General features: G+C 49.0%; 1 protein-coding gene across 1 annotated transcript in view; it reads left to right on the top strand.

The window, feature by feature from the left end:
- Positions 1-1,534, top strand: part of LOC138366379 (octapeptide-repeat protein T2-like) — a gene marked incomplete at its 5' end in the record, with an annotated part of 4,392 nt that extends 2,858 nt beyond the window's left edge. Inside the window, one exon of the mRNA XM_069327419.1 lies at positions 1,308-1,534. Within this exon, the coding sequence (XP_069183520.1) occupies positions 1,308-1,534 (227 nt within the window). The remainder of the gene's footprint in view (positions 1-1,307) is intronic.
- Positions 1,535-25,092: the final 23,558 nt, after the last annotated feature.

Here is a 25,092-nt window from a genome sequence, read left to right as displayed (position 1 = left end):
TATATATATATATATATATATATATATATATATATATATATATATATATATATATATATATATATATATGATATACTATATATATATGATATACTAGAAATAAAAATGAATTTTGGAGAATTGATTTTTCCAATTACCATCGACAGTGAAAAGAAACATAAGAAATATTGAGAAAATTATATATATATATATATATATATATATATATATATATATATATATATATATATATATAATCTCTGCATATGCATGCTCATGGTAGGATACGACACAGTAGTCACGGTAGGGGCCGACGACACAGTAGTCACGGTAGGGGCCGACGACACAGTGGTCACGGTAGGGGCCGACGACACAGTAATCACGGTAGGGGCGACGACACAGTAGTCACGGTAGGGGCCGACGACACAGTAGTCACGGTAGGGGCCGACGACACAGTGGTCACGGTAGGGGCCGACGACACAGTAGTCACGGTAGGGGCCGACGACACAGTAGTCACGGTAGGGGCCGACGACACAGTAGTCACGGTAGGGGCCGACGACACAGTAGTCACGGTAGGGGCGACGACATAGTAGTCACGGTAGGGGCCGACGACACAGTAGTCACGGTAGGGGCCGACGACACAGTAGTCACGGTAGGGGCCGACGACACAGTAGTCACGGTAGGGGCCGACGACACAGTAGTCACGGTAGGGGCGACGACATAGTAGTCACGGTAGGGGCCGACGACACAGTAGTCACGGTAGGGGCCGACGACACAGTAGTCACGGTAGGGGCCGATGACACAGTAGTCACGGTAGTGGCGACGACACAGTAGTCACGGTAGGGGCCGACGACACAGTAGTCACGGTAGGGGCGACGACATAGTAGTCACGGTAGGGGCCGACGACACAGTAGTCACGGTAGGGGCCGACGACACAGTAGTCACGGTAGGGGCCGATGACACAGTAGTCACGGTAGTGGCGACGACACAGTAGTCACGGTAGGGGCCGACGACACAGTAGTCACGGTAGGGGCGACGACACAGTAGTCACGGTAGGGGCGACGACACAGTAGTCACGGTAGGGGCGACGACACAGTAGTCACGGTAGGGGCAACGACACAGTAGTCACGGTAGGGGCCGACGACACGGTAGGGGCGACGACATAGTAGTCACGGTAGGGGCGACGACACAGTAGTCACGGTAGGGGCCGACGACACAGTAGTCACGGTAGGGGCCGACGACACAGTGGCGCCAGTGGGAAGTGTTGAGGTCGTGGCGGGTCACATGAAGGGTCAGAAACCCTTAACATGGTCCTAAACTGACCAAAGGATGTCGGGTGTGGGGCCGTGTCGGGTGTGGGGCCGTGTCGGGTGTGGGGGCGTGTCGGGTGTGGGGGCGTGTCGGGTGTGGGGGCGTGTCGGGTGTGGGGGCGTGTCGGGTGTGGGGCCGTGTCGGGTGTGGGGGCGTGTCGGGTGTGGGGGCGTGTCGGGTGTGGGGCCGTGTCGGGTGTGGGGGCGTGTCGGGTGTGGGCGTGGCTGTGGTGTGCTGGGGGTAACCTGACACCTCTCTACTCCTACCACTTCCGCCCCCCCCCCCATCCCCAACATGTTCCCATCTCTGTACCCCCTCCCTTTGACCCATCTCTTCCACCCCATCCCCCCGCCTTCCTCTCTCTCTCTCTGATGGGTGATGGTAACACTGTGTGGGTGATGGTACCTTTATTTTGAGTAAAGAGGAAGGAGAGACATAGGTGAAGGGAAGTTTAGAAGTGGGAAATACAGTGAGAGGTATGAAAGCAGGCGAGCTGTCCGCCTTGCTGACACCATGTGTGGGTGTTGGCAGCTAAGCTAAGCTGGCTCCCTCTTGTCAGGGAGCTGTGAGTGTGTGAGAGGTTCTTCACATGTGTTTCACCATATATGGATGTCCATAGATGAATACTGTGTAGCATTCATATATACACACTCCGATGCTTCCACACACGTTATTCTGTTTAAGGCTCTTTATTTTATTATTATTATTTATTTATATGTGTACTTATACATATCCACACATACACACATTTCTATATATATATATATATATATATATATATAAACATACACACACACACACACATTATATATATATATATATATATATATATATATATATATATATATATATATATATATATATATATATATATATATATATATATATATATATATATATACAGTATATAATATAAGATGTCTCATTGAATATGACAGCATATTCTGTATTAACTATCTTCTGGTTTACGGCTTCTATCACTCAAACTAGTATTCTTGCATCAGGGTTTAGTTGGAAGAGGAGTTCTTCAAAAGTAATGTTCGCTTATCGAAGTGAAGAAAACAAGTGAATAACTATAGGGTGTATTACACTTATTATACAGTTGCACAACGTTTGGAACCTACATGATTCATTCTCAAGTGATAAGAAATTACAAATCGCCTTAGATTTATACCAGAAAGTGGTCAGGTGAAAAAACAGAGAAATGGAAAAAGGCAAGGGGGAAAATAAGGGCACATTCAATGATTAATCAGGTATAATAAGCCTATTATGTTGAGCAGTGACTTCTGAACTCACGTATTTGTACTCGCCTATTTGTGCTTGCGGGGGTTGAGCTTTGGCTCTTTGGTCCCGCCTCTCAACTGTCAATCAACTGGTGTACAGGTTCCTGAGCCTACTGGGCTCTATCATATCTACATTTAGTGTTGTGTTGTGTTGGCATCTTCATGTTCTGGTCGTGTTCTTACTCTCATGGTGGGCAGAGTAAATAGTTCCATAATTTGGGTATTTATGGCAGGTTGTTCTATTTATGTGGATTGCTTCAAGAATTTGTAATCTTCTTACATCTTGAGTTTTGTCTATTATACAAGTGTTTTTATTCAGCATTTCTCTTGTTAGGGTGATGTCATGGGCTTGTCTTGTGTGAATCCTGGAATGGGGGGTGGGATTGAAGATGACGGGTCAAACGCCTCGTCAGCTTGGTCGACGTCATACCTATGTACTTAGATTGAAGGTTACATCCTTCGTGGGGCAAGTGTATATGTATACAACGCTTGACTGCTGTAGAGGGTTCTCCGTCGGCTTCGGGCTGTTTTTGATAAGGAGTTCGGAAGTCTTCTTGGTTTTGTAGAATATTATCAGGTTTATGTTTTGGTTAGGAGTAGTGCTTTTTACTCCTTTACGGATTATTTCTTTCATTGACCAGACCACACACTAGAAGGTGAAGGGACGACGACGTTTCGGTCCGTCCTGAACCATTCTCAAGTCGATTGTGAATCACAAGCGATTGAATCACATCCTACTTGAGTAGGATCATAGTTTAAAAAGAACCCGGTTACGAAGGGTTCGTAACAAAAGGGGCTTCCTTTGTACATGCCACGAGAAGACTCTTCAAGTGTGACTCAGGTATGTCTAATTTGTGGGTGTTCTCGTCTCTGTATACTCTGTCCAGTATCATCTCTATGGTGGTGTCGACTGGGGCGTTGGTAAATAAGAATTCGACGTTCAGAGAAGCAATGATTCTATCGGGCTGTGTAGTTTTGATTAATTCTAAGAAATCTGCAGATGATTGTAGACTATAGTTGCTTGGAGTGTATGGAGTTAATGAATTAAGTCTTTTTGCCAGGTGATAGGTTGGAGTTGGTATTTGGCTGATTATTGGGCATAGTGGGTTACCTGGTTTGTGTGTCTTAACATCTTCTTGAGGTTATCTTCAGATGATTTCGGCGCTTTAGTGTCCCCGCGGCCCGGTCCTCGACCAGGCTTCCACCCCCAGGAAGCAGCCCGTGACAGCTGACTAACACCCAGGTACCTATTTTACTGCTAGGTAACAGGGGCATAGGGTGAAAGAAACTCTGCCCATTGTTTCTCGCCGGCGCCTGGGATCGAACCCAGGACCACAGGATCACAAGTTCAGCGTGCTGTCCGCTCGGCCTACCGGCTCCCCATTGCCATAAGCATATCCTAAGCCATAGTCGCCTTGGAGTTTAGTGAAATGCACACTACCTTTCTTTGCGTTGATTGCAGTAATAGTTTTGTTCACTTTGTGTTCGAGGTCTTCCACAGGGTTCCTCGTGATTCGTTGAAATTTGGTGTCATCACTAAGGATACCTGGTACCTGGTTGATACCTGGTTGATGGGGTTCTGGGAGTTCTTCTACTCCCCAAGCCCGGCCCGAGGCCAGGCTCGACTTGAGAGTTTGGTCCACCAGGCTGTTGCTTGGAGCGGCCCGCAGGCCCACATACCCACCACAGCCCGGTTGGTCCGGCACTCCTTGGAGGAATAAATCTAGTTTCCTCTTGAAAATGTACACGGTTGTTCCGGCAATATTTTTTATGCTTGCTGGGAGGACGTTGAACAACCGCGGACCTCTGATGTTTATACAGTGTTCTCTGATTGTGCCTATGGCACCTCTGCTCTTCACTGGTTCTATTCTACATTTTCTTCCATGTCGTTCACTCCAGTACGTTGTTATTTTACTGTGTAGATTTGGTACTTGGCCCTCCAGTATCTTCCAGGTGTATATTATTTGATATCTCTCTCGTCTTCTTTCTAGTGAGGATGTCGCTAATTTTGTTCATGTATTCTTGGGTAGGAATCAACACATATGCTGCTGTCTTGTCGGCTTTTCTTACTGTTACATCTTCCAGATTTTTTAGTTGTTTTGCTGCTTCTTTGAGTCGTGGGGTTAAGGCTGTACATGAATATTATTTTTCCTCGCTTGTGTTAGTAGTCCAGCCTGAAGTGTGTCAGTGGTGATGACTTTTTTGTTGTCTTCTAGCTGGTGGATGTCGTCCAGAAGCATTTCGTTTTCAAGGCGTTTTTTATGCTTCTTTGGTTTAGATATGAATTTGCAATTTAGACCAAGATTTAAACAATTTAGACCAAGATTTAAACAATTTAGACCAAGATTTAAACAATTTAGACCAAGATTTAAGAGGTCTCGTTGGTGCTGGATAAGATCATGAGAAGTCAGGTTAATGTAGCCATCTTTAGGACGAGGGATCATTAACTGTCCACCGTTTAGGGCTGTTAACTTACGGGGTGTCTTCGTTTCTACACGAGTTTTGTGTTGTTGTTTCAGGTTAAATAGTTCACTGTTGATGGATTGCTTGAGTTGGTTGGCGATGTCGTACTGGGTCCATTTGTTTAACAGATGTTCAGTTTGCTCTGTGAGGGTTTGGAGGGCTTTCTTCTTCTTGTTTAGTTGATGCCGTATGAGCTCTTGCCTATACCTATAGGTAAACTCTGCGTTGCGGACTGCTGGGTCATGTGGGTTTATATTGGTGTATACTGGCAGCAGGTTTTCTTTTAAACATGTCTCATTGAATATGACAGCATATTCTGTATTAACTATCTTCTGGTTTAGGGCTTCTATCCCTCTAACTAGTATTCTTGCATCAGGGTTTAGTTGGAAGAAGAGTTCTCCAAAAGTCATGTTCGTTTTTCAAAGTGAAAAAAAATAACTATAGAGAGTATTTCACTTATTATACAATTGCACAACGTTTCGAACCTACATGGTTCATTCTCAAGTGATAAGTAATTACAAATCGCCTTAGATTTATACTAAGGCGATTTGTAATTTCTGCATTCTGCACCTACATGCGCCACCAAGATAATGTTATTAAACACGACTAAAACCGGATCGAAAAAGAAACGGGGAAAAAGAAGGAAACCCCACCCCCATTTAAAACTTTGACTCAAATATCAGAGTAACAAGGTTATCGTGAATAACCGAACTCAAGTACAGGCTCACCATAGCCCGTGCTACATGGACATTTCGTTCTGAGTAGCTAAATCTAAAACAACTACAACGTAATTTCTTATCACTTGAGAATGAACCATGTAGGTTCGAAACTTTGTGCAATTCTATAATAAGTGTGTTATTATAATAAGTAATATCAATAAAACCCAAACTCCACCTAGTCTATCCACACCCCAAGGCACCCATACACCTCCCACACCCACACCACAGGCCGCCCACACACTCCCCCAGCCTCCTTGAACTATATGTTTAACACATCTCTCACCCTGTCCATGGAGGACAGAAGAAAATGTATATATGCTGGTTAGCATTGTAAATGTGTGGCCACGTCTGTGGTAGAAAATAATAATAATAATAATAATAATAATAATAATAATAATAATAATAATAATAAGAACTCCCCAGCCTGCCAGCCCACACCCAAAACCGCCAGACGAAGTCTTGAATCACTCACAACTGAAGCTACCCCTAACAACGCCCACAATCATACCCAAACCATCGTCTTACTATTATCCGCGCCTGGCCACGCCATTATCCGCGCCTGCCCGCGCCATTATCCGCGCCTGCCCGCGCCATTATCCGCGCCTGCCCGCGCCATTATCCGCGCCTGCCCACGCCATCCATCATGTGACCATTGACGATAAATAAGCTGATGGATTCGACTCCTCTTTTTAAAGACATTTATGAGTGTCGCTGTTGCCTGTTAACTAATAATTCCCTCAACTGCTTAACTATAAAAAAAAAATGTAAAAAACGCATAATTTAACCACCATTTATTTTAGTCTCCGAAGGCACAGAAAGTTACTAGTTTTTTTGATAGAAAACGATATTTTAAGGGAGAAAGAAGGCGATAGGGAAGAAATGATGGTGTGAGGTTGGGGCGTAAAGAAGCGTACAAAACGTGACGTTCGATACATCATAATAAGTGTCCTTCTCCGCCGGCAGAGAAAGGGGCGCATGCCACGCTCAGATGTGTTGGCTAATGGTGCATTCCTGAGGCTGTTGTGCCCGCGGCCAACCTGTCATAACTGGCACAGTTGTTTCTTGCCAGAAGGAAGGTAGAGTGATTGATTGAGAGGGAAGGAAGGTGTACTCGCCTAGTTGTGCTTGCGGGAGTTGAGCTCTGGCTCTTTGGTCCCGCCTCTCAACCATCAATCAACAGGTGTACAGGTTTCTGAGCCTACTGGGCTCTATCATATCTACATTTGAAACTGTGTATGGAGTCAGCCTCCACCACATCACTGCCTAATGCATTCCATTTACTACTTTGACACTGAAAAAGTTCTTTCTAATATCTCTGTGACTCATTTGGGTACTCAGCTTCCACCTGTGTCCCTTGTTCGTGTACCACCCGTGTTAAATAATCTCTCCTTGTCTTCCCTGTCAATTCCCCTGAGAATTTTGTATGTGGTGATCATGCCTCCCCGGCTCTTTTGTCTTCCAGTGACGTGAGATACAGTTCCCGCAGCCTTTCCTCTTAACTCATGCCTCTTAGTTCTGGGACTAGCCTAGTGGCATACCTCTGAACTCTTTCCAGCTGAGTCTATACCCATTTGGAGATCATTGACGTATATCAAGAACAGGACAGAACCCTGTGGGACTCTGCTGGTGACATCACGCCAATTGGAGGTTACACCCACTTACCTTGAGGTGCTTCCGGGGCTTAGCGTCCCCGCGGCCCGGTCGTCGACCAGGCCTTCTGGTTGCCGGACTGGTCAACCAGGCTGGACGCGGCTGCTCGCAGCCTGACGTATGAGTCACAGCCTGGTTGATCAGGTACCCTTTGGAGATGCTTGTCAAGTTCTCTCTTGAACACTGTGAGGGGTCGGCCAATTATGTCCCTTATGTGTAGTGGAAGCGTGTTGAACAGTCTCGGGCCTCTACTGTTGATAGTTCTCTCTTGAACACTGTGAGGGGGTCGGCCAATTATGTCCCTTGTGTAGTGGAAGCGTGTTGAACAGTCTCGGGCCTCTGATGTTGATAGAGTTTTCTCTCAGAGTATCTGTTGCACCTTTGCTTTTTAACGGGGGTATTCTGCACATCCTGCCATGCCTTCTGGTCTCATGTGGTGTTATTTCTGTGTGCAGGTTTGGGACCAGCCCTCTACTATTTTCCATGTGTAAATTATTATGTATCTCTCCCGCCTGCGCTCAAGAGAATACAGATTTAGGCTCTTTAGTCGGTCCCAATAGTTTAGATGTTTTACTGAGTGGATTCTAGCAGTAAAGGTCCCCCTTAAAATCACCTTAACGAGAGCAGAAGGTGGGGCACAAGAGCTACACCTCACTTCCCCGTAGTCACTGTTATGTAAATACTTCCCCAACTCTACCTCCTAACCAACACATCCCCACTGCCTCCTAACCCACACATCCCCACTGCCTCCTAACCCACACATCCCCACTGCCTGCTAACCCACACATCCCCACTGCCTCCTAACCCACACATCCCCCACTGCCTCCTAACCCACACATCCCCACTGCCTCCTAACCCACACATCCCCCACTGCCTCCTAACCCACACATCCTCACTGCCTCCTAACCCATACATCCCCCACTGCCTCCTAACCCACATATCCTCACTGCCTCCTAACCCATACATCCCCCACTGCCTCCTAACCCACACATCCCCCACTGCCTCCTAACCCACACATCCCCCACTGCCTCCTAACCCACACATCCCCACTGCCTCCTAACCCACACATCCCCCACTGCCTCCTAACCCACATATCCTCACTGCCTCCTAACCCACACATCCCCACTGCCTCCTAACCCACACATCCCCCACTGCCTCCTAACCCACACATCCCCACTGCCTCCTAACCCACACATCCCACACTGCCTCCTAACCCACACATCCCACACTGCCTCCTAACCCACACATCCCACACTGCCTCCTAACCCACACATCCCACACTGCCTCCTAACCCACACATCCTCACTGCCTCCTAACCCACACATCCCCACTGCCTCCTAACCCACACATCCCCCACTGCCTCCTAACCCACACATCCCCACTGCCTCCTAACCCACACATCCCACACTGCCTCCTAACCCACACATCCCACACTGCCTCCTAACCCACACATCCCACACTGCCTCCTAACCCACACATCCCACACTGCCTCCTAACCCACACATCCCACACTGCCTCCTAACCCACACATCCCACACTGCCTCCTAACCCACACATCCCACACTGCCTCCTAACCCACACATCCCACACTGCCTCCTAACCCACACATCCCACACTGCCTCCTAACCCACACATCCCACACTGCCTCCTAACCCACACATCCCACACATCCTCACTGCCTCCTAACCCACACATCCCCACTGCCTCCTAACCCACACATCCCCACTGCCTCCTAACCCACACATCCCCACTGTCTCCTAACCCACACATCCCCACTGTCTCCTAACCCAAACATCCCACACTGCCTCCTAACCCACACATCCCCACTGTCTCCTAACCCACACATCCCACACTGCCTCCTAACCCACACATCCTCACTGCCTCCTAACCCAACACATCCCCACTGTCTCCTAACCCACACATCCCCACTGTCTCCTAACCCACACATCCCCACTGCCTCCTAACCCACACATCCCCACTGTCTCCTAACCCACACATCCCACACTGCCTCTTAACCCACACATCCCACACTGCCTCTTAACCCACACATCCCACACTGCCTCTTAACCCACACATCCCACACTGCCTCTTAACCCACACATCCCACACTGCCTCTTAACCCACACATCCCCACTGCCTCCTAACCCACACATCCCCACTGCCTCCTAACCCACACATCCCCACTGCCTCCTAACCCACACTGTTGACTAACAGGTATTAACACGGTACTCTTGTGTTAAGAACGTTTAACAAACACTAACAGTAGCAAGGGACCATAGTGTAGACCCTCCGGCGGTCTACACTATAAAACACGATATAGTAATAAAATTGTTCCATGTGAATGGAACGATATAGTAACTTGACCGTATTCCTGAATGAGTCAAATTGACTGCTACAGTGTGAGAGGTGATTGAAAGCCGCGAACACGGATCTTATCTGCCTCAAATCTGAGGACACACATTACAGGGTAAGAGAGCAGGGAACAACCTGTACAACAACAGATAACGAGAGAGAGGGAGCCTCACCTTACCTAAATTAACGATGACCTCTGACCGACCGTGACTACCCTGGTAGATATCTACTCCTCCCCACCCCCTCCCCTCCCCCCACCCCACCCAACACACAACTAGCCAAACTCCTCTCCACCCCCGTCACCCACCACAACCCCCACCCCCCACTCCGCATCACCCACCACAACCCCCACCCCCCACTCCGCATCACCCACCACAACCCCCATCACCCACCACAACCCCATCCCCCATCACCCACCACAAACCCCCACTCCCCCATCACCCACCACAACCCCCACCCCCCATCACCCACCACAAACCCCCACCCCCCATCACCCACCACAACCCCCCACCACCATCACCCACCATAACCCCCACCCCCCATCACCCACCACAACCCCCACCCCCATCACCCACCACAACCCCCACCCCCCATCACCTACCACAACCCCCACCCCCATCACCCACCACAACCCCCACCCCCCATCACCCACCACAACCCCCACCCCCCATCACCCACCACAACCCACACCCCCCATCACCCACCACAACACCCACCCCCCATCACCCACCACAACCCCCACCCCCCATCACCCACCACAACCCCCACCCCCCCATCACCCACCACAACCCCCACCCCCCATCACCCACCACAACCCCCACCCCCCATCACCCCCCATCACCTACCCCAACCCCCTATCACCAACCCCCCCCATCACCCACCACAACCCCCCACCCCTATCACCCACCACACCTCCCCATCACCTACCACAACCCCCACCCCCCATCACCTACCACAACCCCCACCCCCCATCACCTACCACAACCCCCACCCCCTGTAACGGGGGGTGGGGGAAATAGCTCTATCTTGTCCATTATTCCACCCCCCAGTTAACTAACGAGGCCGGGGGAAACAGCTCTCTCTAGTCCGTTATCCCGTCCCCAGTTAGCTAACTATTCTAGAGCACCCTCCAGAGTTCCTAAGGCAGCCTCTCTCGTTCAACACCTTGTAACCTAGGTATTTGACTACCTAGGTGCTAAGACTACAAGGCGCCGTCACTTGATCAGCTACCCGAAACTCTAGAGAGAACTCTAGAATACAGGATCATTGCCACAAACGTATAAGAGATAACGAAAGGAAATAAATGAATAGTGAAGTAATTAGTGAGGGTTTGGGGTGAGAGGTAGGGAGGTGGGAGGAGCGAGGAGGGTCATTAGTTGAAAGTGAGAGTTCAGAGAGGGGTGGAGGGAGAGGTGTAGATAGGTAGAAGTAGAAGAGTAGATAGTAGAAGTAGAAAGTAGATAGTAGAAGACGAAATGCTGCCACCATCCATTCATGATCATTACATACAAGACAAGGAATGGAACTTGCCTGTATCACAAAATTCTCAAAGGATGTTATCATGAGTTCATTATTAGTATGTTCCCTCTGTACCATGCATCAACTCCAAACATGTACTCGTTAATATCATGAAACCAGTAACCACAGAGGCTTTCTCACCTCAACTCAAATCTCTAGGGAACAAAGTTAAACACAATTTAAATAATAAATTCATAATTATATTTCCCATGAAGTATCATAATTTAGCAATTAAATTAAAATGTTCCAGTTTAATATGCAAAGTGAGTCATCATCCAAGAATTCGAGAACCCTACAACTTGACTGCCCCTGATCATCACACAACATATGTAAAACACGACAAGTCACCTTACTGTTCACTCACCAAGTGTCTCTGCCTATAGCTGGATAGAGGGGGGGGGGGTCTGTAGTTGACAGAGACTCCCGCCCTGCCGGCCGACAGCCTTCCTGCTAGGCCGTCTCTTCTGCAATCCTGACTGCCGTTCTGTCTGTTAATGCCTCATGCTGGATAGCTCTCCGAGTTTATATTGGGGAACCTAGTAGCTAACTCCGCCCACAAGTAGATAGCCTCCGGCACTACCAAGCCACTCCTTAAACGTCGGCTTGTTTGAAGGCTACCAGACTACAATTAAGAGCTTAGCGGAAGCAAGGTGAAATTCTCATGATCTGACCTCAGGTCACTTGAGGTCATTAACGCTTTGAGGTGTGAGATCTCAGGCAGACAACTGGCGCCTCTCCGATCCTTGTCTGTGACTCATGTACTCTATGTATGTATTAACCTAAACCAAACACTTTTACAGTGTTACATCTCCCCTTCTCCCCGAAAATAAAGTTTTTGCAACACTGCTAAAGCAAGCTAGCTGTGTGCGACAACTTTATTAACGAAAAGAATACATCCTAGCTAAACAAATATACATCATCCTACTCTAAAAAAATGAAATATATAGACAGACGTCCATTGTCTCTGGCTGGGCGACGTCACTGCTTGGTCTTGTAGATAATCCTGTACCACATTTCTTCAACACAACTGCCTCCGTCGCTTCTCCGTCGTTAACGCACAACAACACTTGGTCAACCCGAAAGCCGTTACTACTTAAACTGTGCACAGGACCGTGGAATTCGGTTGTCCCAGCTGATCTGTAATTGGCCCTACGTCAGTCACCATGAGAGACGTATATTGGGGTTCTTCACAGCTATAGGGACTACAAGTTTCGAGACCTTCATATAGTTGCCAACAGTAGAAATCCCATCCTACTCTTCTTCCTCCCTGTTGCTCCAGCACGCCTCCTTCAGAGAGCTACTTCTGACAGCCACGTCAAGTCCGCATGACACAGGAAGAATCACTCAACAGAGCAACATGCTTGTAGGAGGGGCGGCCAGTTAAGGCAAACGATCCTGTCTTGCAATTACGCTCCCTGCAATGATGCTGACACCAGCAAGGGACACGAGGCATCGTGTCTCACTCAGCTTGTCTTATCTTCTTCTTCTTTCTTCTCTCTTCCTTCTTCTCTCTTCTTTCTTCTCTCTTCCTCCTCCCATGGGTCTTTGACAAGCGACCTGGGGTCCATTGGGGTCCGTCCGTCCTGGGGTCCATCCTGGGTAGACCGATGTTGGTGGGACAGACTGGAATCGTTGTTGCTCCTCTTCCATTTTTACTGGGTCGTCTGGGGTCGTCTGCAGAACGACCTGGGGTCCACTGGGGGTCCGCTGGGGTCCGTCCGTCTTGGGGTCCAATGGGTAGACCAATGTTGACTGACCGAGAGGGCTGCATCTTGGGGTCCCCTGGGGTGGTGATGGTGGTGGAGCCGTGACCTCCAGGTAGTGGGCTGGTCGTGGTGGTGGTGATTAACGCCCGTGAGTGTGGTACACAGCAGCCGTCTCCCTCTTTTGTATGTGCGTCTCTCCACTCTTCTGGCTCCCACCTGTGGGTGAACAGAAAGGCGACAATATCGTGCTCCCAAGATATGTTATGTGACCCTGTAGTTTGTATAGGGTTACACAGTCCAGTCATACCGCTCTCCTCCTGGCAACAACTACACTTAAATTTTTAAAATAATCCAATTAACACTGAATGATATTGACTTGGTGGAACATAAGACAGTAACAGAGGAAAGTTAGAGAAGAGAGAATAAGGTCATCACTACCTTTAACTTGTCACAAAAAAAATCAACACTAATAGACAAAACACTAGCCTAAACTTAACTGTACCGTTCCTAATCTTAAGTACATAATTAACCATTACTCCCACCCTTAACCTACAGCCACCTACGTGACCCAGAGTGTTTCCCTAGCATCTCCGCCGGTAAACAACTCCAAACTGTTGCCACCCCTGTGACCAGACTTCAAACGCCAGGCGTCCCTAGACGTGAGTCAACTGACACACTAAGGCTCCCCCTAGCATGCTGTACAAGACCAGTACACCTCGGGTTATTGCGTTCAAATGGAGTAAAACAGTCGATCGCAATAATCTGAGCAGAACCACTAAAAACTACTTAAAATCTATTTAAGAACTACACCTGCCACTCCCCACTGACCTGGAGACCAGCGGTGGCTGGGTGTCCCCGTGGGACATGCGAGGTCACCTGTCACACTCAGCTGACCTGCACTACCAACACCGCTAAGTTCTCAAATCGCCAAATCTTATCACTAACATAAATCACTAGACACGCAAGTTCTGGTGAACATTCCCTGAACACCACAAAACTCACAAAAACACTAAACACAACACCAGAGAATCACAATCTCCTAACCTGAAAACTCGCTAAATCGCGAAAGCAAAACACCTGTCAAGATCTCCCTGATAGCGCCTGAGCGGCAAAAAGACACGTGGGACTGAACAATGTTAAAAGAACACCAACTACCTACAACATTGTTCAACACCGCTGCCATCATTGTAACGGGGGGTGGGGGAAATAGCTCTATCTTGTCCATTATTCCACCCCCCAGTTAACTAACGAGGCCGGGGGAAACAGCTCTCTCTAGTCCGTTATCCCGTCCTCAGTTAGCTAACTATTCTAGAGCACCCTCCAGAGTTCCTAAGGCAACCTCTCTCGTTCAACACCTTGTAACCTAGGTATTTGACTACCTAGGTGCTAAGACTACAAGGCGCCGTCACTTGATCAGCTACCCGAAACTCTAGAGAGAACTCTAGAATACAGGATCATTGCCACAAACGTATAAGAGATAACGAAAGGAAATAAATGAATAGTGAAGTAATTAGTGAGGGTTTGGGGTGAGAGGTAGGGAGGTGGGAGGAGCGAGGAGGGTCATTAGTTGAAAGTGAGAGTTCAGAGAGGGGTGGAGGGAGAGGTGTAGATAGGTAGAAGTAGAAGAGTAGATAGTAGAAGTAGAAAGTAGATAGTAGAAGACGAAATGCTGCCACCATCCATTCATGATCATTACATACAAGACAAGGAATGGAACTTGCCTGTATCACAAAATTCTCAAAGGATGTTATCATGAGTTCATTATTAGTATGTTCCCTCTGTACCATGCATCAACTCCAAACATGTACTCGTTAATATCATGAAACCAGTAACCACAGAGGCTTTCTCACCTCAACTCAAATCTCTAGGGAACAAAGTTAAACACAATTTAAATAATAAATTCATAATTATATTTCCCATGAAGTATCATAATTTAGCAATTAAATTAAAATGTTCCAGTTTAATATGCAAAGTGAGTCATCATCCAAGAATTCGAGAACCCTACAACTTGACTGCCCCTGATCATCACACAACATATGTAAAACACGACAAGTCACCTTACTGTTCACTCACCAAGTGTCTCTGCCTATAGCTGGATAGAGGGGGGGGGGGGTCTGTAGTTGACAGAGACTCCCGCCCTGCCGGCCGACAGCCTTCCTGCTAGGCCGTCTCTTCTGCAATCCTGACTGCCGTTCTGTCTGTTAATGCCTCATGCTGGATAGCTCTCCGAGTTTATATTGGGGAACCTAGTAGCTAACTCCGCCCACAAGTAGATAGCCTCCGGCACTACCAAGCCACTCCTTAAACGTCGGCTTGTTTGAAGGCTACCAGACTACAATTAAGAGCTTAGCGGAAGCAAGGTGAAATTCTCATGATCTGACCTCAGGTCACTTGAGGTCATTAACGCTTTGAGGTGTGAGATCTCAGGCAGACAACTGGCGCCTCTCCGATCCTTGTCTGTGACTCATGTACTCTATGTATGTATTAACCTAAACCAAACACTTTTACAGTGTTACACCCCCATCACCTACCACAACCCCCCATCACCTACCACAACCCCCCATCACCTACCACAACCACGACCCCCCATCACCTACCACAACCCCAACCCCCTATCACCAACCCCCCCCATCACCCACCACAACCCCCCACCCCTATCACCCACCACACCTCCCCATCACCAACCCCCACCCCCCATCACCCACCACAACCCCCATCACCCACCACAAACCCCCCCATCACCCCCCACCCTCCCATCACCCACCACAACCCCCACCCCCCCCATCACCCACCACAACCCCCACCCCCCCATCACCCACCACAACCCCCAACCCCCCATCACCCACCACAACCCCCACCCCCCCCCATCACCCACCACAACCCCCAACCCCCCATCACCCACCACAACCCCTACACCCCCCCCCCCACACATGGCAGGAGTTAGTCACAACAAGTGTTGCCAAGCTGTGAGGAAGAGACGTTCCTGGCCTCTCGTGGCGTCACAGACCTCCCCCCCCACAGACCTCCCCCCCCACAGACCTCCCCCCCCACAGACCTCCCCCCACAGACCTCCCCCCACAGACCTCCCCCCACAGACCTTCCCCCACAGACCTCCCCCCCACAGACCTCCCCCCACAGACCTCCCCCCACAGACCTCCCCCCACAGACCTTCCCCCACAGACCTTCCCCCACAGACCTCCCCCCCACAGACCTCCCCCCACAGACCTCCCCCCACAGACCTCCCCCCACAGACCTCCCCCCCACAGACCTCCCCCCCACAGACCTCCCCCCACAGACCTCCCCCCACAGACCTCCCCCCCACAGACCAACTTCTCCCAAACATTAATAGTTTGATTAGTTGGCGCACCTCAGTAGTTAGTCGTTAGACCCATCATGACCCAGGACACGCAGACCTTGTACAGTGGGTGGTGCAGCTGCCTGTTGGACGCTCCACCAGAGAGCAGACCTTGTACAATGGGTGGTGCAGCAGCCTATAGGACCCACCACCAGAGAGCAGACCTTGTATAGTGGGTGGTGCAGCAGCCTGTAGGACCCACCACCAGAGAGCAGACCTTGTACAGTGGGTGGTGCAGCAGCCTGTAGGACCCACCACCAGAGAGCAGACCTTGTACAGTGGGTGGTGCAGCAGCCTGTTGGACGCTCCACCAGAGAGCAGACCTTGTACAATGGGTGGTGCAGCAGCCTATAGGACCCACCACCAGAGAGCAGACCTTGTATAGTGGGTGGTGCAGCAGCCTGTAGGACCCACCACCAGAGAGCAGACCTTGTATAGTGGGTGGTGCAGCAGCCTGTAGGACCCACCACCAGAGAGCAGACCTTGTACAGTGGGTGGTGCAGCAGCCTGTAGGACCCACCACCAGAGAGCAGACCTTGTTCAGTGGGTGGTGCAGCAGCCTGTAGGACCCACCACCAGAGAGCAGACCTTGTACAGTGGGTGGTGCAGCAGCCTGTAGGACCCACCACCAGAGAGCAGACCTTGTACAGTGGGTGGTGCAGCAGCCTGTAGGACCCACCACCAGAGAGCAGACCTTGTACAGTGGGTGGTGCAGCAGCCTGTAGGACCCACCACCAGAGAGCAGACCTTGTACAGTGGGTGGTGCAGCAGCCTGTAGGACCCACCACCAGAGAGCAGACCTTGTACAGTGGTTGGTGCAGCAGCAGCCTGTAGGACCCACCACCAGAGAGCAGACCTTGTACAGTGGGTGGTGCAGCAGCCTGTAGGACGCTCCACCTGACTATAAACTTAGCAACAAAGGGGCAACATGGAGAAAGTCGTCCCTAATACATTCTCTTGACTTTGATAACAATGCTGCCACATTTGGACTAGAGAAAGACAGATGAATATTACTTTATTTCATGGCAAAAATAATTTGACATTGATCAACACTGTAAGATAACAAGGAGAGTTCAGAAGGGACTACTAGGGAGACAGTGAACTGGGTTACGGAGTACCTGACTGACAGGAAACTAACTGCCAAAACTCCTTCCTGTAACCTGCTTCCCTCTTACGTTAGAGTTCAACAGCAGCAAGTATCAGAGAATATAAAGAAGAGATAAGTCCAGAACGAAGCCACAGTATAAGCCAAAAGCAACAACAGATATTGAAAAGAAAATATTTGGGAGCGAGCACACTCCACACACAACAGTGGCACACACAAACAGGGTTACATCAGCGGCATATGGCACACATGCAAATATGAGAGCCAAGTTTACAAGCCTAAAATAGAACTCGTTCAAGACAATCTTCACAAGCTATGTGATTTCAGTACTAGAGTATGTAGCACCGGTCTGGAGTCCGCACTGCATGAAGCACAGGCTTCAAGACCAGAGCCTGAATTAAGTGGATTACGTTGAGTGGGACAGGTAAAGGAAACTTAGTCTGAACCTTAGGAAAAGAGTGGACATGGTCAATGCATAGAAAATATTGATGAGAATAACATGGCGCAGAAAGACAGCCTCTTTAAACTGAGAGAAATATGACAAACGCGTCAAAGAAGTGTAAGAAATACTCAAACCCTGTACTTGAGGTCAATATTTGGGATACCAGGAGGGTGGAAGCCCCGGAAGCCACCTCCACCCCCCAATTTCAAGAGCAAACCCTACAAAAAACAAATCATGTAAGCTAAACCCACACACCAGGTACAAAAAGGCAACTAGGCGGGGCATAGAGATCTACCCATCACTCCCCCTGTAATCACATTCAGGTAAGCTACCCAGACCTCCCGCACCAAGACCTATCCCCAGCGATCAACACCGTCCTTCACCACTCCCGGCCCCCGGCCTGAGCGCGTGTCATGTCCTATCCTTTTTACGGGAGCGTGGGAAGGCTTTAGCGGCCGGGTCCGTCCATTGACTGCCTCTCCGGCCCATAAAGGAGAGGTAAAAATAGCCGGCGATTACGTCAGATTATCGTCACATCGCCCACGTGGCCAGGAAAATGGTGGCTTTGTGTACTGTTTTATGGGCGAGTGTTGGGGGTGTAGGGGTGGCCCGGAGGGGAGGGGGGGGGGGCAGGGTTGTTAGCCGTGTAAAGGACCGCTGCGCAGGTCCTGATTGGCTCGCCACTGCATGGTAGCTGCACGTGATTGGCTCGCCACCGTTTAGCAGTTCAATGTGATTGGCTTACCATTGCATCACAACCTAACATTATTAGCCTTATCATATAACGTAGCTGCTTCTCACGTAACGTATACACACAGCCCCGCTCCTGTGCCAGGTAAGTACACTACGGGCTCACCATAGCCCGTGCTACTTGGAACTTGTCCCGAGTAGCTGAATCTATAACAACATCCCTTACATAAGCTAATATGAGGGAGAAGGTATCTCCTATGTGAGGTGGTAGAGCACGTCTCCCATGTGAGGCGTGACCCATGTGAGGAGTGACCCATGTGAGGCGTGACCCATGTGAGGCGTGACATACATCACACTGGGGGTGAACAAGTCACACATAAGTTAGCTGCGAGATAAAGTAAGGACAATAATCACAGGGTTAACATAATGTCAGGAGGCAGAAGGTGGATATACAGCGCCTCGGAACACAAAGGCGGAAGAAACAGTCTTAAGTGACCGTTTAGAGACGTAGAGTAAAGTGGTAACACTTAATATTTAGAATGTTTCGAAGAAGAAAGTTGTGAAACGAGGAAGAAACAGAACGTTTAAAGTTGAATGTTTAGTCAAATAAATTATATTTCCCCCACGAACATGCTCTCGGTGGCACTAGAAATATACTTATGCCGGAAGGAAGACAGGAAGCTATCAGGAGAAAGCGCCAAGTCATTACGACTATTTAGCACCGGGAAAGGGTCAAGATTTGGGATGGGACGGGGGGAAGGAATGTTGCCCAACCACTTGGACGGACGGGGATTGAACGCCGACCTGCATGCCGGAGACCACTGAGAAAAAGGAGGAGATACAGACTCGAACGAGACCGACGTGCCTTCTATAGACGAAGAAAACTAATCAGGTTTTCCTCTTTTTCCTGATTCGAAAACGCCTCCAGATATGTGATCAAGCAGGCTGGAATTCATACGTCAGGCTGCGAGCAGCCACGACCAACAACCTGGTTGACCAGACCATCAAGCAGGCGGTCTGGTTAGAGACCGGGCCGTGGGGGCATTGACTTCTGGAATCAACGGAAGGTAACCACAAGATATTAATATTATGTACAAAAAATACATAAGCTCTATACACAAGCAGTGTATGAAATATTATAATTTGTGCTGAAATTTAGTCTCTTTACAGCTCCCTAAATGGCACCCTGTCCCATCACCATGTCCCATCACCCTGTCCCAACACCCTGTCCCATCACCATGTCCCATCACCCTGTCCCATCACCCATACCAACACCCTACCAACACCCTACCAACCAACACCCTACCAACCAACACCCACCCAACACCCTACCAACACCCTACCACCCAACACCCTACCACCCAACACCCTCCCAACACCCCAACACCCTACCAACACCCTACCAACCACCCAACACCCTCCCAACACCCTACCAACCACCCAACACCCACCCAACACCCACCCAACATCCTCCCAACACCCTACCAACACCCTACCACCCAACACCCTACCAACCACCCAACACCCTCCCAACACCCTAGCAACCACCCAACACCCTACCAACCTCCCAACACCATAGCAACCACCCAACACCCTACCAACCACCCAACACCCTACCAACCACCCAACACCCTCCCAACACCCTACCAACCACCCAACACCCTCCCAACCACCCAACACCCTACCAACCACCCAACACCCTCCCAACCACCCAACACCCTCCCAACACCCACCCAACACCCACCCAACACCCTCCCAACACCCACCCAACACCCTCCCAACCACCCAACACCCTCCCAACACCCTCCCAACCCCCACCCAACACCCCAACCACCCAACACCCTCCCAACACTCTCCCAACACCCTCCCAACACCCTACCAACCACCCAACACCCAACAACCACCCAACACCCACCCAACACCCTCCCAACACCCTACCAACCACCCAACACCCAACAACCACCCAACACCCACCCAACACCCTCCCAACACCCTACCAACCACCCAACACCCTCCCAACACCCTCCCAACACCCTCCCAACACCCTCCCAACACCCTCCCAACACCCACCCAACACCCACCCAACACCCTCCCAACACCCTCCCAACACCCTCCCAACACCCTCCCAACACCCTCCCATCACTCCACCATCAAAGAACCCGTTACAGTTGTTAATTATCGCCACTAATAAAGACGAGTCTTCATCATTGAGGACCTATTAGTGTAAGATCCATCATGGGGGCTCAGTGGCAGCACTCCCGTCCCTAGAGACAGATTAAATGTTAATGTGTTGTGTTGAGAGTGGACGGACAGAGTCAGGCAGCGTCTCCTGTCTCCCAGCGCCGCCGGCGGCCACAGTCTCGCGCACTCCTCCAGAATGGCAGATGAGCCTGCCAATCTAACGAAATTTTCCCAAATTAGTTCTTTCCACGCTAGTGAGACGCCATTAAAGTAATCGTATCGTATATGTGGGTTGAGAAAGTGAGTAGTGAGCATGAGAGCGCGGCAGGAGTGCGGAGACAATGGTAACTAGAGCCTGGCGGGGGTAAAGCAGGTAACCTTCCCGCCAAAATGTGGATGGACACGATCGAGGATTGCGCGGGAAATTCTGCCTCGTTCATCATCTGGTTTTCTGGCGCGTGAAGACCAAGATTGTCTGGCTCCAATCGGATCTAAGGGGACCCAAAATGGAGGGCGTGTGTTTCCCTGAGGCGTGAGGGAGACAGAGTGAGGGGAGAGAGAGGGGAGAGAGGGAGAAGGGGCCAGATTAGGAGGGAGGGGGTGGAAGTGGGATGGGAAAATCCATAAATAAATGCATCTCTGACAACACACTCGTTCAGTTCCATGTCACATTTCAGCACACTACACACACACACACACTACACCCTCCCTACACCCACACTACATCCACTACAACACACTACGTTATCTGCTACGCAAAATGGGGGAATCTTCCCCCATTTTGCACCCGCAAGATAACGTAAGATTTTAAGGGTTGACGAATGTTAATCTTCTTGTTTGAGGAGCTGTTCACTTGAGACAGTTAAGCAAGTCCCAGCTGTGTCTGGGTACAAGTGACAGGATGAACAACCCAGCGGGTTTTCTTCCTATTGGGGAGTGTTGTACATGCTGCTATCGCGGTGTGTCCACTCACAGAATGAGTGACGCTGCCCAATACTGTCACTATGGCGGTGTGTCCACTCACAGGATGAGTGGCGCTGCCCAACACTGTCACTATGGCGGTGTGTCCACTCACAGGATGAGTGGCGCTGCCCAATACTGTCACTATGGCGGTGTGTCCACTCACAGGATGAGTGGCGCTGCCCAATAAACTCGCCCCTCGGGGCAAAATTAAAAAAAAAAAACTACACCCATACTACATCTTCACTACACACAGACACACACACACAGACACAGACACACACACACACACACAGACACAGACACACACACACACACACAGACACACACACACACACACACACACAGACACACACACACACACACACACACACACACACACACACACACACACACACACACACACACACACACAGAGGAGGACAGCTTGAGGCTTCAAGAAGACCTGGACAAGCTGCAGGAATGGTCGAACAAATGGTTGTTAGAGTTTAACCCAAGCAAATGTAATGTAATGAAGATAGGTGTAGGGAGCAGGTGACCAAATACAAGGTATCATTTGGGAGATGAAATCCTGCAAGAATCAGAGAGAGAGAGAGAGAAAGACCTAGGGGTTAACATCACGCCAGACCTGTCTCCTGAAGCTCATATCAGGAGGATAACATCAGCGGCATATGCCAGGTTGGCTAACATAAGAACGGCCTTTAGAAACTTGTGTAAGGAATCTTTCAGAACATTATATACCACATGTGTCAGACCAATCCTGGAGTATGCGGCTCCAGCATGGAGTCCATATCTAGTCAAGCATAAGACTAACCTGGAAAAGGTTCAAAGGTTTGCCACCAGACTAGTACCAGAACTGAGGGGTATGAGCTACGAGGAGAGACTACGGGAATTAAACCTCACGTCACTGGGAGACAGAAGAGTTAGGGGGGACATAATCTCCACATATAAGATTCCCAGAGGAATTGATAGGGTAGATAAAGACAGACTTTTTAACACGAGGGGCACACGCACTAGGGGGACACAGGTGGAAATTGAGTGCCCAAATGAGCCATAGAGACGTTAGAAAGATTTTTTTCAGTGTCAGAGTAGTAGACAAATGGAATGCATTAGGAAGTGATGTGGTGGAGGCTGACTCCATACACAGCTTCAAGTGTAGATATGATAGAGCCCAATAGGCTCAGGAACCTGTACACCTGTTGATTGACAGTTGAGAGGCGGGACCAAAGAGCCAGAGCTCAACCCCCACAAGCACAACTAGGTGAGTACACACACACACACACACACACACACACACTACTCTCACACGACAACCGCACTGATAAGGTATGACAGAACACTTAGGAGCTACAAGCACTTTGCCCAAAAGAGTGTAACACTTAAATGCAGTGTTGACTATTTTAATGTGTTACGTAAAATATCATTCTTGTTCTGTGACTTGTAGATTTATACTCACTGGCCTTGAGTCCCTTGAGGGACCTGAAGTAGAGGTTATCTTGACGTTATCTTGAGATGATTTCGGGGTTTAGCGTCCCCGCGGCCCAGTCCTCGACCAGGTCTCCTTTTTGTTACAAACCCTCAAGAAGCAGCCCGTCGCAGCTGTCTAACTCCCTGCTAGGTGAACAGGGACATCAGGGTGAAAGAAACTCTACCCATTTGTTTCCGCCGGCGCCGGGGATTGAACCTGGAACCTCAGGACTACGAATCTGAAGCGCTGTCCACTCAGCTGTCAGGCGCCCTAGAGGGTTGATATAGAAATTTGTACCCTCGAAGAGGAGGGCAGAAATAGCCTAAACTAATCTATCCTTTTGGGATGTATTTAATTGTCTCAATAATCGTAGTTGAACTACAAGAAGCGGCACCGTGGCTCTGTGGTCCAGCCCAAGTGGCTGGCGCACCTCTTCATAAACCAGTCCACATTATCCACAACAAAACTGTAAGTTTCCTGCACTTGAACTCTAGTTCTTGTTTTATTTCATTTTTATTTATATATATACAAGAGTTGTTACATTCTTGTAGAGCCACCAGGACGCTCAGCGTCTCGGGCAGGTCCTTAATCTTAAGTTTCCCTGGAATACGACCCGCCAAATTGTTTAACAACCAGGTACCCATTCACTGCTGGGTGAACAAAGGCTACAGTTAAGGATCGGCGCCTAGTCAATCCTCCCCTTGCCAGGATACGAACCCAGGACAAATCGCTGGCGAAGCGCGGGACGAATGTCTTACCACTGCGCCACGGAGACGGTTTCCCAGCACGGGATTCTTTATATTAAGGTCAGGCCGCGCTTGCAGCGGCAAGGGAGAGAATGACTGAACTGAGACAACATGAATGGGAGGGTTTTGTTAGTGGACTTGACCTGCATACTCCCCTGGGCAAAGCCTGGAAAGGCATAAACAAAATTATTGGCAAAAGTAATAGACAAGTTTCACACCCAAACCCGCTACAGAAAGTCAATTAGTTAATTACAAAATGGGTTCAGGTTTCCAGCTTTGGAATGTTACCATCTAGCACTAGGGAGAAATTGCAGGCGAGATCCACTGACAGAAATGATCTCACTAACTCGTGTTGAGCAAGCAACATGATGAATGTGATGTTCCTTATACAGATTATGAATTGGATGCAGCCCTCTCCAGGGGCAGTAGCACTGCTCCTGGTGAGGACGGTATCACCTATGATATTCTAAGACTCCTACATCGTGTACCCGGTAACCCATTATTAGAATTGTTTAATGCCAGTTGTCACTGGGCAGTTGCCAGTATCATGGACCACCAGTCTTACGGTACCTGTACCAAAGCCTGGCCAACCTGATGCTTTCGGTCCCATCTCACTGACCAGTTGCATGTGCAAAACCTTCGAGAGAATGGTGCTTAATAGATTATTGTATAGAGTTAAAGAGCACATGTCACCTGATATCAATGGTTTCACACATGGTAAAAGTGTACACAACAGTATCACAACCTTTCTCACTGTTCATGGAGATAAAAGGCACAAGTACACAACATTTCTTGATTTAAAAAATGCCTTTGATATTGCTAATAGGGAAGTGATTATGTATGAATTAGCGAGAATGGATATAGGGGGACATTTATTACAATGGATACGAGGCTATCTTACCAACCGGAAGTCCTCTGCACTGTTCCAAGGCTACTAGAGTGAAACTAAAGTAATGCAACTAGGCACCCCACAAGGGGGAGTTCTCAGTCCTACCTTGTTTAATGTTCTAATTAATGCTTTACTAAAATCAATCCCAACTAGTCCGGCAAACATCACTATCAGCTATGCAGATGACATCCTTGTATATACTAAAACCCACCGCGAAATGCAAACAGTCTTAAATTGTATACATACAGCTTGTGAGAGCCTTGGTCTTGTAATCA

Source organism: Procambarus clarkii, chromosome 19 (genome assembly GCF_040958095.1).
Source record: "Procambarus clarkii isolate CNS0578487 chromosome 19, FALCON_Pclarkii_2.0, whole genome shotgun sequence".
NCBI lineage: Eukaryota > Metazoa > Arthropoda > Malacostraca > Decapoda > Cambaridae > Procambarus > Procambarus clarkii.
Note: the sequence above shows the minus strand (reverse complement) of the source record. Positions and strands in the feature narration are given on the sequence as shown.